Genomic DNA, 18,613 nt, shown 5'->3' on the forward strand with positions numbered 1-18,613 from the left:
CTAAACACTCCCCCCCTCCTCACACACACACAACAAGCAAAAAGTAACACGAGCATAAATTTATGGTAGTTCTCCATAATTATATGTGCAACCCATGTATGACAATATTAGCTATTTACTTAGCCTCCCGGAGAATTCTGAAAAATAGGAAATACAATTTATCCATTACTCTCCATATAAAAAACATCTTAAATTTGGAAAAGTGTTGTTTCCTTCCCCCTTACCAGTTCTTCATAACCTACTAAAGATGATCAACTATTGTTTATTTATCCTGGCTCATTCAGTGCCAATTAAGAACCTATTTACATATAATTAGTTATAAACTACTTTTAAAATATCTCTTGACAGCTAACATTTTATAGGAAAAAATTATATTGGGTACAGGCTGTAAGTGGGGAGAAAGTATAAATAGTACCTAGATCCCAGGAATGCTGCATTAGATACATGAGCATCGATGACACCCTTTATCAGGTGTTTTATTCATAAGGACAAGAGATAAAAGGAGTTATAAAGCTAAGCTGAAACAAAGTCGAAAATAACCTAGACAAGACAAAGTATAGTTTTGATAGCGAAATGTATATTTTGTATTTGGTTAGTAGAATATCTAGAAAGGAGGAAGCCTCCTATTTGTCCCAACTAGTACTCTTTCTTTACATGCAGAGGACCACCCACAGCCATAAAAGAATGAGAAAGCTTCTCTTTGTCATCATTCCACTTCTCTGTATCTCTTCCCAGTCTCTTCCTCCACTTCCTTATGTAGCCAGGTTTCTCCTATCGTCCTTTGGCTGCCTGAGAGACTTCACTCTTGTCCAACGGAGAGCTTGCTTCTTTGACTACTTAGTAGCTGACCCCCCTGCCTCCCTCCCTAACATTCCTGAATCACAGACAGGCAGATGCATGCACGCACGCACACATGCACGTATTCTACCACTGAGCTGCAGCCCTACTAGCATTTCTTTAAATGAGATCCTCACACCAATTCTTAATTCATAAGCCATAATGATACTACATAAAGAAGACAAATTCAAAGTATAGTTTTGATAGCTAAGTATACATTTTGTATTTGGTTAGTAGAATATCTAGACATGGGGAAGCCTCCTACTTGGTCATTTAGTTTACATGTAAATGTCGGCACAGTGTATGTCGCCATGTCGTGGAGTACATGTTCACTGGGTTTCACTTTGAAAAGTTTGAGGTTCGTTGTAATCAAATATAGCCACCATGATCGCCAGAGAGGTAAATCCTCTTTCTCTTATTGTGCTATAATCAGTTTTTCCCTTGGGTCTTTTAAGAAGTGCTTGTCCAGTTGAGTAAAAGTAGAGTTGTTATCACCTACAACTCAAACGCAGCCCACAGTGCCCTCATACTAACTCCGATTCTAAGCCTGTCCCCTCCATCGCCCTGCAAGGCCACATTGGTGCTGTTGGCTGTGTACAAGTGTTTTCAAGCAGTACAGAGTCCACCTCCAAATTTCCAAAGTATTCTACGATTGCTCTTGTGTCCTTTGTCCCCATTGCCCTGCTGCTGTTCTTGCACTGGCCCTGGCTCGGTTCCCAATGGTTGCCAGGACTTTCCTTCTACACTGGGGGTGTAGCTCAGTGATAACGTGCTTGCCTAGCATGGATGAGGCCCTGGTTCAATCTCCAGCACTGACGATAAAAGCCACACCCACTCGCTTTTCATTTGAACACCTCCCCCTTGTGTGATATACTGTGCTCACTGAAGAGCAGTCTTCAGAGTGTGACTTAAACCTTGCTTCATCTCTGCTCCAGCAGCCTTCAGGGGTGCTGGCAGCAGCGTGGCATGAACAGTTCCTCGTGTACCACACAGTCCAGCTCACCCCACCCCACCCAGCCTTTCTTGGTCCACGCTGTTTACTTCCGTCTTTTCTTCCCTGCCTCCCCATCTCTGCCCCTTTATCTGATGCTTCCCCGTGACAGTTGATCCTGGTCCCTCTCCCCCTCCTTCCTTCAAACTAGATCCAGTCTCTCCTTCTGTGTCCCCCTGGTGCTTAGTTAATAAACTTTCACGATTCTTATCCCACTCTGTCCTTGAGAGCAGTTTATCTCGCTCATTGGAGAAGCCACGTCTGGTAGAGTGCCTTGTCTGCAGTCAACGCTCAGTATTTACTGAATTAAATTCCTTCCTATGGGTCCTTAAACAGTGTCTGTGATACACGTATCATTCTGGAGCCTGCGCCACTTATGGCGTTTTCTAAAGGAAAATCTCTGTCTATGACTTTTCCCCTACTAGAGAAGATTTTTTTTACTAGAACCTTTAAAAAAGCAAATGTAGTAGGAGGCTTTCAAAAAGCCTAAATAACAAATTCCTTTCCCTTTGTAGAAAGGAGAAGGCTGGCAGGGGGATAACTTTCTCTTTCATAGGAGTTAGTCATAGCATCTAAGAACTGATCTTGGAAAACTATTTTTTAAATGACTTATAATGTATTTCTAGGAACAATTTTTACTTAAAGTGATAATAATTTTTATCTTATTGTCCATATAAAGAAATAATCATTTATAAATAAAAATTTAGCATTGTAAATAATGTTAATATGTATATGTATATATTTATACAAAATAAATTTACTATAATATCTACACTGGTGTGATGATGTCTTTTAAACCATACCTTTATTCAGAGTCACAATTGTGTGTGTGTGTGTGTGCACTGAAGATTGAACCCAGGGAATTCCACCTCTGAGCTACACCCACAGCCCTATTTTATTCTTTATTTTGAAGCAGGGTCTCACCAAGTTGTTGAACCTGCCATCTTCCTGTCTCAGGCTCTCAAATTGTGGGATTGCAAGCATGCACTACCACGTCTGGCTTCAGAATCACACATTTAAGTATGAACTTCACTAATCCTTTTTTTCTGAAGCTTGATTAAGGGAGCCTCTACTTACAATGATGTTCTCTGAATGGCTTTACTTCTATATTTTTTTTGATAAGTCGTGATTCAAGTGCATTCATTGAGTGATAGAGGGTGGCCACGAGTATGACTTCAAGCATACTTATAATGCACTGAGAACAGAGAAAAGGTCTAGATGGTCCTTTTCCACTGAACTAACAATGTGCTTTCATACCCTTCACTTTGGGGCTAGCTTAAGGATATTAGGGAGGGGGCTGCCTTACAACCAAACACAAAAAAGTGATGCTAAGAAGCCGAGGAGGGCAAGGCGCAGTGATGCACGCCTGGAACCCCAGTACTCGGGAGGCTGACAGGAGGACTGGAGCTTTGAGGCCAGCCCCAGCCATTTAACAAGACTCGGCAACTTAGATCCTGTTTCAAAATAAAAAACAAAATAGGACTGGGGGTGTAGTTCAGGGGTAGGATTCCCCTAGGTTCAATCCCCAGGAGGACACCCCCCCCAACACACACACACAAAGTAGAGGTGGACTTCTACAAAATGAGGCATAAATTGTTAGGAACGTTTCTTGCCCCTTTCTGTGTCTAGCTGCCCCGTTCCAGAGAAAAATGACAACGCTGTCCTCATTTACAGCACCATTTATTTTTCCTGTCTTGTATTTTCCACCCTGAACCTGCGGCTGCTCTTCTCCAGTGATGATCCAGGCTAGACTTAGCAGTAATGTCAAGGGCAGCTCCTCTTGAAACCTAAGCCACGGTGCTTTGAAGAGAGCAGGGCTTCTTGTTACGAGTGGCCACAACAGAATGTGATGTCCATTTATGTCCATTTCATCCACAAACCTTTATTTTATTTCATTTCATTTTATTTGCAGTACCCGGGATGGACCCCAGGGGAATTCTACCCCCAGCCCTTTTTTTAAAAAAATTATTATTCTTTATTTTGAAGCATAAAGAGACACATAACTCTCACTGAGTTGCAAGGGCCTCACTAAGTAGCTGAGGCTGGCCGCGAACCTCGATCCTCCTGTCTCAGCCTCCCAAATGCTGGGATTACAACCACTCCCGGCAACATTTTTTTTAGTGCTGGGTTGAACCCACAGCAGTCTACCTCTTGGCTATACATCCAACCCTTTTTTGTTTGTTTTTTGCGGGTCTGGAGATGGAACCCAGAGGCATTCAATCTTCAAGCTACACCCCCTGCCCTATTTTTTATTCTTTATTTTGAAACCGGGTCTCACTGAGTTGCAGAGGCCTCACTAAGTAGCTGAGGCTGTCCGCGAACCGCGATCCTCTGGGTCTCAGCCTCCCAAATGCTGGGATTACAAGCTTGCGCCACCACGCCCGGCAACTTTTTTTTAGTGCTGGGTTGGACCCACAGCAATCTACCTTTTAGCTACACATCCAGCCCTATTTTGAAACAGGGTCCAAGTTGCTAAAGGTCCCACTAAGCTGCTGAAGCTGGCCTCCAACCTGCGACCCTCCTGTGTGAACCTCCAAGTACTGGGATTAGAGGTATGCACCACCAGGCCAGCTCATTTCCCAAATCTTTATTGCCTAGCAGGCAGTAAACCCCTCTCCATGTCCTTGGTAACACCATCTATGAAAACATAAACCTAAATTCAGTACTTGGGAGGCTGAGACAGGAGGGATGCAAGTTTGATGCCAGTCACAGCACTGTGAGGCCCTCCCCAATTTAGTGAGACCCTGTTTCAAAAATAAAATAGGGAGCCAGGCGTGGTGGCGCACGCTTGTAATCTTATCGCCCGGGGGGCTGAGACAGGAGGATCGCACAGGTTCAAAGCCTGCCTCAGCTACTTAGTGAGGCTCTCAGCAACTTAGTGAGAACCTGTTTCCAAATAAAATATAAAATAGGTCTGGGAGTATAGCCTGGAGGTAGAAAGACCCTAGGTTCCACCCCCAGTACTACAAAAATAAATAAATTAATTAAATAAAATAAAATAGGACTGGGGTTGTAGCTCAGAGGTAGAACATCTCTGGGTTCAATCCCCAGTACCACACACACCCACACACAAATTTAGCCAACAGAATTTACATTCCAGTGACATTATTGCTCCATTTAGCCATTACTTTTCTACTAATGACAGCTAAGTAAAACTTTACTAATATTTTACTACATGATTCTGCCTCGGCTTGTTATATTTATGGAAAATTTATTGTTTTTGTGGCACTGGGGATTGAACCCAAGGGCATTCTGCCTCTGAGCTACATCCCCAGCCCTATTTTATTTTCATTTGGAAATAGGGCCTCACTACTTGCTGAGACTGTCCCTAAACCTGCAATCCTGTCTCAGCCTCTCAAGTACTGGGATTACAGGAGTGTGCCACCACACCCAGCTCTATTTATGGGAAATTTAAACATCTGTCTGGAATCTAGGCAGATGTGTTTGTTTTCTTTTCTTTTTTTCTTTCTTTTTTTTTTTTTTTTTTGGTACTGGGGGTGGAACCCAGAGGCTTTCTACCTCCGGGCTATACTCCCAGACCTTTTTTATATTTTATTTGGAAACGGTCTCACTAAGCTGCTGAGAGCCTCACTACGTAGCTGAGGCTGGCTTCAAACCTGTGTGATCCTCCTGTCTCAGCCTCCCAAGTGTGGGGATTACAAGTGTGCGCCACCACGCCCGGCGATGTGTTTGTTTTCTAATAAACTTTAAAGTGTAAGGTTAAGAGACAGCCAATAGAAGAACCCAGTTTTCCAGAAATTAAAAACAGAACTCCCAGCTAGACTGGGTGGCGCACGCTTGTAATCCCAGTACTTGGGAAGCCAAGACATGAGGATCGGGCAGGTTCAGAGCCAGCCTCGGCTACTTACTGAGGCTCTCAGCAATTTAGTGAGATCCTGTTTCCAAGTAAAATATAAAATAGGTCTGGGAGTGTAGCCCGGAGGTAGAAAGCCCCTGGGTTCCATCCCAGTACCCCCCCAACACACACACACAGAAACTCCCTAAACCCCGATTCTATTGTTCTTATTTTGTGTGTATGGTATTGGGGGTGGGACCCATGGACATTCTACCTCTGGGCTTACACCTCTAATCCTATTTTATTTGTATATTAAACCAGGGTTTCACTAAGTTGCGGAGGGCCTCAATACTTTCTGAGGCTGTCCTCAAACCTGTGATTTTTCCTCTCTCAGCCTCCCAAGTTCTGGGATTACAAGTGGATGCCATCATGGGCGGCTCCGATTAAATTATGTTATTGCCCAAATCTGGAACGTGTTGCCTCAAATTTTCTTTTAATGACTATCTTTAGTGACTATCCTTTTTTTTTTTTTTTTTCCGGTACTGGGGATCGAACCCATGGGCATTCTACTTCCCGAGCTACACCCCAGCCCGATTTATTTTCTTTATTTTGAAACAGGGTCTCACTAAGTTGCAGAGGGCCTCACTAAGTAGCTGAGGCTGCCTGCGAACCCAGATGCTCCTGTCTCAGTCTCCAAAAAAAAAAAAAACGCTGGTGGCGGGGGCGCAGCACAGGCGCGCAGACCCCTCCACGCCGAGAGGGGGCAGTAGACTTTCGGCGCCGCGGCTCCACTCTCGGGCCGCTCCGCCCCGCCCAGGGGACGTCACGACCGCCTCTCGCCGCTCCTCCGCAGCGCCACTGCGCAGGCGCGGGCTGCAAGGCGCCCTCCGGAGCTGAGGGAGGGGTCACGAACTCTGACCCCCTCCCCCCTACAGCACCCAGAAGCCTCCCTTACCCTTCGCCGCGGTCCCCTCCGCCCTTCGGCGTTCTGCAGCCAGCCCTGCTCCCGGGGCGTCCGGCCACCCGGCGGCCGCCGCAGCGGGACTGTGGAACTGCGCCCGACCGAGGGGTGAGAGGCCGGGTGCGGGGCGCGGGCGGGCGCGCAGGGCCGGCGCCCCCACGCCGCAACTGCCAACAGCCGCAGCCCTCGGGCCGGCGGCGCGGACCGGCGGGAGCGGGCCCGGGGACGCGGCGGCTCCGCGCTCACGCCGCGCCTCTGACCTTTCACCTGCAGCGAGCGCTTCCGTCTCCGCGGCGCCGCCGCGTCCCCGCCCCGGGGCCCGCGCCGAGGCGCATGGCGGCGGCGCGCCAGGCCGGGCTGGCGGGCGGCCGGGCTTCCTCCCGGGCCGCGCTGGCCCGGGCGCTCACCGGGACGGGCGCAATGGCGCCTTCCACTTTCTATTTACTTATTTTGTGTGTGGGACTGGGGATCGAGCCCGGGGGCATTCCGCCGTCAAGCTGCACAACCCGCCCCGTGGAACTCGGGTGCTAGAGAGCCTCGCCACGCTGAGACCGCCCTGAGCCTCCCTCCGGACTCGCCTCCGGTGCGCGGGGGTCGCGGGCGCCACGCCCGCCCACGCCGCCCTCCACTGGCACTTTTTTCTTTTTTCTTCTCAAAACAAACCGCGCGGAGCCAGGCGTGGTGGCGCTCGCTTGAAATCTCAGCATTCGGGAGGCTGAGACAGGAGGATCACACAGGTTCGAAGCCAGTCTCAGCTACTTAGGCTCTCAGCAACTTAGTGAGACTCCAAATAAAAAAGAAGTCTGGGAGTGTAGCACGGAGGTAGAAAATCCCTGGGTTTCGCCGGGCGTGGTGGCGCGCGCTTGGGAGGCGGAGACTGGAGGATTGCGCTGGTTCGAAGCCAGCCGCGCTTCGAATTAAAAATATTAAAATAGGTCTGGGAGTGTAGCCCAGAGGTAGAAGGGCTTCCAGGAACCCCAGTACCACACACACACACACACACACACAAAAGTAAAATATCGGGCCGGGTGTGTAGCTTGGAGGCAGAATGCCCCTGGGTTCCATCCCCAGTACCGCAAAAAAAAAAAAAAAAAAAAAGTGCAGGAGTTGTGGCTGCCTTTGGAGTTAGGTGTTTTTTTTAGGGGTTAAAAATGGACTGGCCCAGGGTCCTCAGGGCACCCGACATGTCCAGGTTTCAGTCGGATCTTTTGTTAAGATCCCTGCCTCTTAACTCATACAGATTTCAGTTTATAAAAGGCAAATGTCCCGTAACCTTCAGTAAGTAGGTCAGCCTGTAAAGTAACCGACAAAGAAAAGCAAAAAGACGAGGCTGTTGGCCCTTTTTGTGCGTCTTTGGAAGTTGTGAGGACATCTGAAATGTTAAGGTTATGTTAAAATCAACTGCTCGTGTGATTGGGCGATGTACATGTGCTTTAAAACTTTGTGTAACTGGGCCTGGTGGCTTGCAATCCTAATTCTTGGTAGACAGACAGGAGGATCACAGATTGAAGGGCAGCTTTAGCACTTTAGAGAGACCTTCATCAACTAAGGAGACCTTGTTTCAAAATATAAAAACGGGCTGGGGTTGCAGCTCAGAGGTAGAATGCCCCTGGGTTCTAGCCATTCTAGAAACCAATGGTCAAAGGTTGTTGGTAAGCAGGGCAGGGTGGCCAGTTCCTGGCATTCCTGTACTTGGTTTGCTGAGGCAGGAGGGTCACAGGTTCAAGGCCAGCCAATAACTTAGCAAGACCCTGTTTCCAATAAAAAGAGGTAGAATGCACCTGGGTTCAATCTCCAGTACTGCACATATACAAAAAAGGGATGGAGTTGCCAAAGTTCATGTTCCTAGGCAGCATCTTGAGTCCTGCTTTCTTCATGGCCTCCAGACTCCAGTTGTTAAAAAAAAAAAAAAAAAACTCTTTCAATGCAGAGTCTGGCATGGTGGTAAATGCTCATAATCCTAGCATTTGGGAGGCTGATGAGACAGGAGGATTGCGGTTGGAGGATGCCTCAGGTACTTAGGCTCTCTGCAACTCAGTGAGACCCTGTTTCAAAATAAAGTATAAAAAATAGGGCTAGAGAGTGTAGCTCAGAATGCCCCTGGGTTTCATTCCCAGTACCACAAAAAAATAAATATTTTAATGTAAGTAAACAAGGTATTTCTGTTTGTTATTAGAAAGTATCAGCCTGGCATAGTGGCACACACCTATACTCCAAGTACTTGGGAGACTGAGATAAGAGGATCACAGGTTCAAGGTCAGTCTTGGCATTTTTTTGGTTTGTTTTGTTCTTTTGTTTTTGAGGTGCTGGGGATGGAACCCAGGGGCATTCTACCTCTGAGCTACATTCCCAGACCTTTTTTTTTTTTTATTCTTTATTTTGAAACAGGGTCTTATTAAGTTGCAGAAGGCCTCACTAAGTAGCTGAGGCTGGCTGTGAACCCAGATCCTCCTGTCTCAGCCTCCCAAATGCTGGAATTACAAGTGTGTGCTACCACACTCAGCTTAGTCTTAGTAATTTAATAAAAAGTACTACATGAAATGTTAACTCACTTCATTATTTATTGTACTACGGTTCAGTCTCTCTTAAGAGTTTTTTTGTTTGTTTGTTTGTTTGTTTGTTTGTTTTGATGGTACTGGGGTTTCTGGAAGCTCTTCTATCTCTGGGCTATACTCCCAGACCTATTTTTATATTTTTGAAACAGGGTCTCTTAAGCCAGCCCGGCTGGCTTCGAACCCGTGCGATCCTCCTGTCTCTGCCTCCCAAGCGCGGAGATTACAAGCGTGCGCCACCACGCCCGGCTCTCTTAAGAGTTTTAAGGGAGACAAATCAATGGAAGTAAACATTTCTGAAAAAATCTGCTGTCTCTGTCTGGCACACAATATATTATAATTCTTACCAAGTGAAATAGAAAAAACACAAAAAGCATAAAATAAGTAATAGTTTGAATATACTTCTTTGCCTTCATTGAGTGATAAGACCTAGCACAACCTCTATTTATTTATGGTGCTGGGGATTGAACCCAGGGCATTCTGCCTTTGAGTTACATCCCCAGCTCTTTTTCTTGAAACAGGAGCTCACTTAGGTTGCTGAGAGTCTTGCTGCATTGTTGAGGCTGTTTTTGAAACTGCAAACCTCCTGTCTTCTTAACTTCCCAAGTACTGAGATTACAGGTGTGCACCACCATGTCGGGCTCCCTGTACAACCTCTTAAAATGTTTTAGGAGCCAACCTTAGAAAATGGTACCTGTACTTAGTGAGATTGGGTCTTACTAAGTTACCCAATTTGGCCTCCAACTTGCTATATTCGTGCCTCAGCCTCCTGAGTAGCTGGTGGGTTTATAGCACCATGCCTGGCTGTCTTATAAATTGTCATATGGGAGATGGATGCCTCTGTAAAATACATGCAGGGAAATGGTGGAGAACTTTAGAAGATGAGATTAATATATGATACATCAGACTACAGTTGCAGAAATGTTTATTTTGTTTAAATTGGCAAATAATGTACAAATTGATAGTATATGGGAGTGCTTAATTTTCTGACTATGGTAGTTTCCCCTTCAAAAATCATAAGGAAGAAAATAAGTGCCCTATAATTCTCCACCAAGAAAAATCATAGTTACCATTTAAGAATGCTTATTTTTAGTTCTTGTGTGGTTTTGCATAGTTAAAAATCACATTAAAAAGGTTTTTTTTTTGCCATAAGTATTTTCATCATCAAACAGTTTTCTTATGCATGGTTTTAACCAATATAACACGTTAGTCATTTTCTTCAAATTCACTTACTCTCTAGTTTTCATGTTTTTGTTTTTATTAACAATGTCATGAGACATTTATTTTGCACTAATTTTTGTCCTTATTAAAAAAAAGGTGGGGGCTAGAATGTAGCTCAGTGGCAAAGGGCTCACTTTGCAAGTGCAATGCCCTGGGCTCAATCCCCAATACCACAAAAATAAAAAAGTTCTGGAAATGAAACTTTCTTCTAGATAGCTCGATTGCTTGCTTCCTTTAAATCTTTGCTAAAATGTTAATCTTGGGAAGGCTATCCCAGGGATGAAATGAAGGAAAGTTGTTTGACCTCTGGGATCTTCAGGGCAGGCTAATGGAGCTATCTAGCTATGAACTTTGTCCTTAAAAAAAATTTAAAAAGCCAGGCTTGGTGGCTTACATCTGTAATTCCAGTATTTGGGAGGAGGCTGAGACAGAGGATTGCAGGTTAGAGGATAGCCTCAGCAACTTATCAAGACCCTGTTTCAAAATAAAATAGGGCTAAGAGTATAATTAGAGGTAGAATACTTTGAGGGTCAAAAAAGAAAAATAAAATATAGCAGAGGTTATAGCTCAGAAGTATAGGTTCAATCTTCAGTACCACAAAAAAAAGAAGGAAGAAAGAGGTTTTTTTTTTTTTCCTCTTTTTCTTTTTTTTTTCTTTCTTTTATTTTTTTTTTCGGGTCTGGGGATGGAACCCAGGGGCATTCGACCTCCGAGCTACACCCCCTTTCCTATTTTTTATTCTTTATTTTGAAACTGGGTCTCACTGAGTTGCAGAGGGCCTCACTAAGTAGCTGAGGCTGTCTGCGAACCGCGATCCTCCAGTCTCAGCTTCCTGAATGCTGGGATTACAAGCGTGTGCCACCACGCCTGGTTTTCATTAAATGTTATTATGAGTGCTATTGTAAAAAATTATCTTTTTGTTTTTTGGCAGGGCATTTTGACAATTAGATCATGGCAACCATAGAAGAAATTGCACATCAAATTATTGAACAACAGATGGGAGAGGTATGTCTAGTTACAGTTCATTAGCTGACTCACCAAACTTTTATTTATTTATGCTAAGTATATATGCTAGGTTTTGGTGGTAGAGAGATAAAAGATATCCCTGACTTAAAAATAGCTTTTCAGTCTAGAGAGAGATAATAACCAATCACAAATAAGAATATGGTAAGTGCTATGATAGATATGTATAGGGCGCTATAAAGCACAGAAGAAAAATGGTAATAAAGAGTTGTAGAGTTGGTAGGACTGGAGCAAGGGATATTTTTTGGAGGATGCATAATCAAGAGCTTAGTAAAGTTTACTCTGGAAAATACTAACAAAGCCTTCAGTGTTGGGATAGTTATCTTTGTTTCTGAATTGTGCATCCGTAGACTACTCGGTCTCAGCAGATAGCACTGTCCTCCCAATTGCTCAGGCTAATAGTTTGTAATCACTCTTGGTTCTTCTTTTCTTAGTTCTTTCAGTCCATGAGCACATCCTGTCAGTTCTTTCTTCCAAAAGACTATCCCAAATCTAATTGTTTTTTACCTTCAGCATAGTTATTACCCTGTTCCTAGCCAATATTTGTGTCTATATATAATAACCACATAGGAATCAGTTAAAGTTCACTTATAGTTCCAACTACTTGAAAGGCTGGTAAGGTCACTTTAGCCCACAAGTTTAAAACTAGCCTGGGTAACATAGCAGGACACCATCTCAAAAAATAAAGAAAGAAGCTGGGTGTAATCTCAGTACTTGGGAGGCTGAGACAGGAGAATTGCAGGTTCAAGGACAGCCTCATCAACTTGGTGAGATGTCAACAACCTAACCAAAAATATTTTAAAGGGCTGGGGGTATAGCTGGGAGATAGAATGCCCCTGGATTCAATCCCCAGTACCACAAAAATAAATAAATACCACATATTAACATTCTCTACAGCAGCATCTTTAATTCTGCTCTTGAACAGTTGGAATCTGTTCTTCAGCTAAATCTAGAATGATTTTTTTTTTTTTTTTTTTAAGGAAGGCCCTACCATGCCTCTGCTCGACTACCACCCCCGCCCCATTTCCCTCCATTTCACACAGTAGGAAATCTAGATTTTTATATGGCCTGTGAGGCCTATGCAGTCTGCCCCCACTCCTTGTCAGGTCCATCTTCATCGATATCCTTATCTTCCCCTCACGTTCACATGGCTCTCTTCCTGTGTCCTGTACTTCAAATGTGTCGAGCATGCTGCCTCTGCCCTGGGCTGCCTTATACACTTGTTTTCTCTTCTGGGGTGCCTCTGCCTAGGTTGTCCTAAACCTTGTTCTCTTTGTTCACTCAGGTCTGCGCAAAAATGAGTCTCCTTGGGCTTCCCTCTTAACCCCCTTCCATCCTGTTGGTCACCTTACCTTGTTCTGCACGAAGTAGCACCTAGACTATTGGTCACTTGTTATATCTTTCCCAGTAAAATAAATTTTGTTTTGTTCACTGCTATATGCCAGGACTCAGAACAGCAAATATATGTTTGTCTAAATGGAAGGTGGGAAGGAAGAGGAAGAACGCAGTCAGAAAAGTGAGGCCAACTAATCTTACTGTTGTACCTTTATTGATTACACATTTGATATTTCTGAGGACAGTATTTCATGGAAATAGAATTGCTAATTTAAAAGGTATTAATGGTAGCTTTTCAGCTAGGCGTGGTGGGGCCACCCATGCTTATAATCCCAGCCCTTGGGAGGCTGAGACAGGAGGATCACACAGGTTCAAAGCCAGCCTCAACTATTGAGTGAGGCTCTCAACAACTTAGTGAAACCCTATTTCCAAATGAAATATAAAGTAGGTCTGCGAATGTAGCCTGGAAGTAGAAAAGCCTCTGGGTTCTACCGCAGTACCACCAAAAAAAAAAAAAAGTGGCTTTTCTAGCTTTAAAGATAAGAGAAAGTTGTATTAATAAGGAAAAACAAAAGATTGAGTCAAATTGTTAATGAATTTGACACGATTGTGTTAGATTGTTACAGAGCAGCAGACTGGGCAGAAAATCCAGATTGTGACAGCACTTGATCCTAATACACAAGGCAAGCAGTTCATCCTGACAAACCACGATGGCTCTTCTGCTCCAAGCAAGGTCATTCTGGCCAGGCAAGATCCCACTCCAGGGAAAGTCTTCCTCACCACTCCAGATGCAGCAGGGGTCAACCAGTTGTTTTTTACAACTCCAGATCTCTCTGCACCACACCTCCAGGTAAATATTTATAGACTTCTCTTTTGCTCTTCCACTTGACAAAAATTAAAACCATCAGTCCTGCCACTGAGATTTTACATATATTGTTTTTAACCCTCACTCGTACCTATATATTTTGAGGAGTTCTTAGTACAATAAAATCCACTCTAGCTAGTCTGGCCAGGAAGGGATTTAACTCATTAAATTTCCAAGTTTTCAGTTCTTCAGATATTTCAGTGAAATTGACACATGTGCATTAAAATAGGTTGTAAATCATAATAAATATATATTATTAATATAATACTATTTAATTGTATGTCATGTAATACTTACTTTATATTGAATAACAGTTTTTATAGGTTTTCCCCATCTGGGACGATGGGACAAAATTTTAGGTTAATAGAAGATGTAAAATTGTTTTAGAGTAGTTGGAAAGGCAGAAGAAAACAGCTTCAGTCCAGGTTTCTAAGAATAGCTATTGGAGCATGCTGCAAAACTGGCTTTTAAGAGGCTTCCTACTTCTGCAACTAGGAAACTGTCAAATCAGGAGCAACTTCTGTAGCTGCTCTTTGAAGAACAAAGCTGTTTGTGCCACTCATAAGCTACCAAATCAAGAAGTAGGACTGTTGCTGCCAGCTTCAGCATCATACCTCTCTTGTCATCCACACCTACATTGGGTGGACATGGCAGTCAGTCTGTCCATTGTCTGCTTTACATTGGAACTCAGTCAGCAGTATAGGTAAACATTATATCATTTCAGATTTTGCTAAAAAAAGTTCTCCCAAGGGCCATATTTTTATACATTGCATGCCTGTGGTTATGTAGGTGTTCTTATTATTAGTTATTGTGATTGAATACAGTAAGTTTCAATACCCATAAGTTTGCCTTCAAAGACATTTTAAAGGCATCTTTACTAAAATTGGGTTTCTACCAGGCATGGTTGGTGCATGCTTGTAGTCCCAGTACTTGGGAGATTGAGACAGGAGGATCGCAGCTTCATGGCCAGTCTCAGCTACTCAGGCCCTCCACAACTTTGTGAGACTCTGTTTCAAAATAAAGAATAAAAAATAGGGCCAAGGGTATAGTTTAGAGGTAGAATGCCCCTAGGTTCAATGTTTTGTGATGAAAAACTGATGAAAGAAAATTCCTTTTAGGATTGAAAAATTCCTAATTTGTAAGACATAAAATTTTTTCTACATGTATATGTAATAGATTCTATTCTGCCAGTGTTATTTGTGTTAATTAGGATCACAAATTTGAGGTCAGCCAGGGCAGTTTATAAAGACTAGCAAAAGGGCTGGGATGTAGCTCAATTGTAAAGTACCCTTGAGCTCAGTCTCCAGTGCTAAAAAAATTTTTTTAAAGTGTCTCTTTTAAATATAGATAGTATTGTTGCTTCCCTATTTTACAGATCATCTCCAAAGGCAATGATAGAGAAGCAGGTATAAGTTGGAATAATCCTGTTTAATGGCAGGTTATTGATAGGATGTGAACAGTCCTTTAACCTCAAGACATCTTCCTTAAAACTAAAAACCTAGAGCTGGCACAGTGGCACATGTCAGTAATTCTAGTACTTGGAAGGCTAAGACAAGAAGACTGCAGATTGTAGTGTTGAGGCCAGCTTTGGCAACTTTGTGAGCAACTCAGCAAGACCCTGTTTCAAAATGAAAAGTACAGGTGGGCATGGTGACTGCATGTCTGTACTTGGGAGGCTGAGACAGGAGGATCCCAGGTTTGAGGATAGCCTCAGTAAGTAAGTAGTGAGACTCAACCTAGTGCGAATGTTTCAAAAATAAAAATAAAATAGTGTTTGGGGTGTAGCTCCAAGGTCTAATGCCCCTGGGTTCAATCCCCCGTAACACACACACACACACACACACACACACACACACACACACACACTAATAATAATAATGATGATTAAAAATAAATAAAAAGTGCTGAAGGTATAGCTCAGGGGCAGAATGCCCCTGGATTCAAACCTTAGAACTCACTCCCCCCAAAAAAGCCATTAAAATATTACCATCATTTTGGTGTGCTGAGTTGATTAGGCTGGCCTTGAAACTATGATCTCCTGACTCAGCCTCCTGAATACTGAGATTCCAGGCATGCCCCTGTAATTGATACTGGATCTCACTATGTTGCTTGGGTTGGCCTTGAACTCCTGATCCCTCTGCCTCCACTTTAGTAGCTAGGATTACAAGTATATACTACCATGCCCAATTTTTAAAAAATACTTATAGAAGACTAATTTTCATGATGATATAGGAAGAAATAATGTTATATATTACATAGTAAAGGCCAGCAATAAGAGCCATTTAAAGTTCTCAAATTGAGCCGGGCATGCTTGTAACCCCAGCATTTGGGAGGCTGAGACAGGAGGATCACAGTTCCTGGACAGCCTTAGTGAGGCCCTTGGCAACTTAATTAGACTCTGTTTCCAAATAAGAAATAAAATCATGCTGGGAGTATAACTTGGAGATAAAATGCCTCTGGGTTTGATCCCCAGTACCAAAAAATAAAAAAAAATAAAGTTCTCAAAGTGAGAATGACTCCCAAGGGCAATGCTTATGTAACTGGGTAGAGAGGTACAGTCCCATAATCAAGGTTCACGTCCAGAAGCTGGGTGTGGTGGTGCAGGCTTTTAATCCCAGCATTCTGGAGGCTGTGACTGGAGGATTGTGGTTAGTGGGCAGTCTCAGCTACTTAGGCCCTTCGCAACTCAGTGAGACCCTGTTTCAAAATAAACAATAAAATATAGGGCAGGGGGTATAGTGTGTTGAACAGTTTGGTTTGTTTAATGGAGTTGTTATGGAACAAATTAAAAAAGATCTTCTCTTTTTCCTTCTTGTAACATTGAAATTGGTATCTATATACTAAAGAAAAAGCCCAGAGTGGTGGTGCACACCTGTAGTCACAGTCCTTGAAAGGCTGAGACAGGAGGATGGCAAGTTCGAGGTCAGCTCAGCAACTTTGTAAGACCCTGTTTCAAATTATAATAGACCTTGGGGTATAGTTCAGAGGTAGAATGCCCTTGGGTTTAATCCCCAGTACCACATAAAAGAAAATAATGGCTTGTTTAATTGAAACATACGTAATAATAGACTTCTTAATTAGAATAACTTATTAAGTGAAAAGACCGAATGTTCTTTCATTGTTTGTACCAGAATGAGTATGTTCCTGACTAATAACTTTTTTTTTTTTTAAAGCTCTTAACAGATAATTCTTCCCCAGACCAGGGACCAAATAAGGTTTTTGATCTTTGTGTAGTGTGTGGAGACAAAGCTTCAGGTAACATTAAAAATAATCTCTTATAATATGTGTTGTTAAAATATTTGCTGTGCTACTGTGTTCTCTCTGAGAGTAAAAACAAAAATCCCACGGGGACATAGCTTAGTCCCCGTGGACTTAGTGATGGAGCGCTTGCCTAGCACAGTCAAGGCCCTTGATTTGATCCCTAGCACTGCAAATACAGGGGTGGAGGAGGGACACAGGGAGGTAGAGAAAAAGAAAGGAAGATGTCATTTTTTTTTGGTTCTTATTTATAGTCTCCCCCCTCCGTGTGTGTGTGTGTGTGTGTGTGTGTGTGTGTGTGTGTGTGTGTGTTTTCTTCCCATTCTGGGAATTAAATCCAGGGCAGGGCCCTTACATGTCAGCATGTCCTCTAGCACTGAACTACACACTCGGCCTCTTTTATTTTATTTTGAGAAAGGGTCTTGCTAAGTCTCCCAGGCTGTCCTCAAACTGGTGGTCCGACTGCTTGCCTCAGCTGGGCACCCGACTGGCCTCAAAATGTAGTTGCTTTTTCCTCAAACCTTTTCACTTCAGTGCAGTTTAATTTTGATTTGTAATGACATGTATATTTTCTTTTTCTTATTTATTTATTTATTTATTTATTTATTTATTTATTTATTTATTTTTGTGGGTCTAGAGATGGAACCCAGAGGCATTTGACCTCCGAGCTATACCCCCTGCCCTATTTTTTATTCTTTAATTTGAAACCAGAGTTTCACTAAGTTGCGGAGGGCCTCACTAAGTAGCTGAGGCTGTCCGCGAACCTCAATCCTCTGGTCTCAGCCACCCGAATGCTGGGATTACAAGCGTGTGCCACCACGCCCGGCTTAAGTTTTTATATTTAGATTATTTATATTTTAATGGTATTGGGAAGTGAACCTAGAGACTTTCTACTACCTCTGCGCTATACTCCAACCCTGTATTTATTTTGAAACAGCATCTTGCTAGGTTGATGAGCCTCACTCACTACTTGCTAAGGCTGTCCTGGAAACTGGATATTCTTGTCTTAGCCTCCCAAGTACTGGGATTACTAGTGTGCCCCACCACATCTGATTTTGTAATATGTATTTCTGTGAATCATGAAAAGTTCACTTTTTTTTTTTGGTCAGGTCTGAGGGGATGGAACCTAGGGGATTTGACCTCTGAGCTACACCCTACCCTATTTTTTATTCTTTATTTTGAAACAGGGTCTCACTGCATTGCAGAAGGTCTCACTAAGTAGCTGAGGCTGTCTGTGAACCATGATCCTTTTGTTTCAGCCTCCTGAATGCTGGAATTACAAGTGTGCACCATGCCCAGTTTTTTTTTTTTTTTTTTTTTTTTTTTTTTTTGTTGTTGTTGTTGTTTTGTTTTGCTTGTGGTACCGGGCGTGGAACCCAGAGGCTCTTCTACCTCTGGGCTATACTCCCAGACCTATTTTATATTTTATTTGGAAACAGTCACACTAAGTTGCTGAGAGCTTCCTAAGTAGCTGAGGCTGGCTTCGAATCTGTGTGATCCTCCTATCTCAGCCTCCAAAGCACTGGGATTACAAGCGTGTGCCACCATGCCAGGCTTTATTTTATATTTTGAAACAAGGTCTCACTAAGTTGTGGAGGGCCTTATTAAGTAGCTAAGGCTGTCCTCGAACTCCAATCCTCCTTTGTCAGCCTCCCAAGTACTGGGATTACAAACATGTGCTGCCATACCCTGCTTACATTAATTAGTGAGGTGGAAAAATCTTTGGTTATTCTTTATTCAGCACTCTGCATAATTGAACGGACTGTTTTCAGTC

At 43.2% G+C, this 18,613-nt stretch overlaps 1 protein-coding gene across 1 annotated transcript in view; it reads left to right on the forward strand.

Annotated features, from left to right (window-relative positions):
* Positions 1–11,309: 11,309 nt before the first annotated feature.
* The window catches only part of NR2C1 (nuclear receptor subfamily 2 group C member 1), a gene marked incomplete at both ends in the record, with an annotated part of 36,720 nt that continues 29,416 nt past the window's right edge, over positions 11,310–18,613 (forward strand). Inside the window, 3 exons of the mRNA XM_080704819.1 lie at positions 11,310–11,363; positions 13,333–13,566; positions 16,755–16,836. Coding sequence (XP_080560945.1) covers positions 11,310–11,363; positions 13,333–13,566; positions 16,755–16,836 — 370 coding nt within the window. The remainder of the gene's footprint in view (positions 11,364–13,332; positions 13,567–16,754; positions 16,837–18,613) is intronic.

The sequence above is a fragment of the Muscardinus avellanarius genome, assembly GCF_963383645.1.
Source record: "Muscardinus avellanarius genome assembly, chromosome: 11".
NCBI classification, from domain to species: Eukaryota; Metazoa; Chordata; class Mammalia; order Rodentia; family Gliridae; genus Muscardinus; species Muscardinus avellanarius.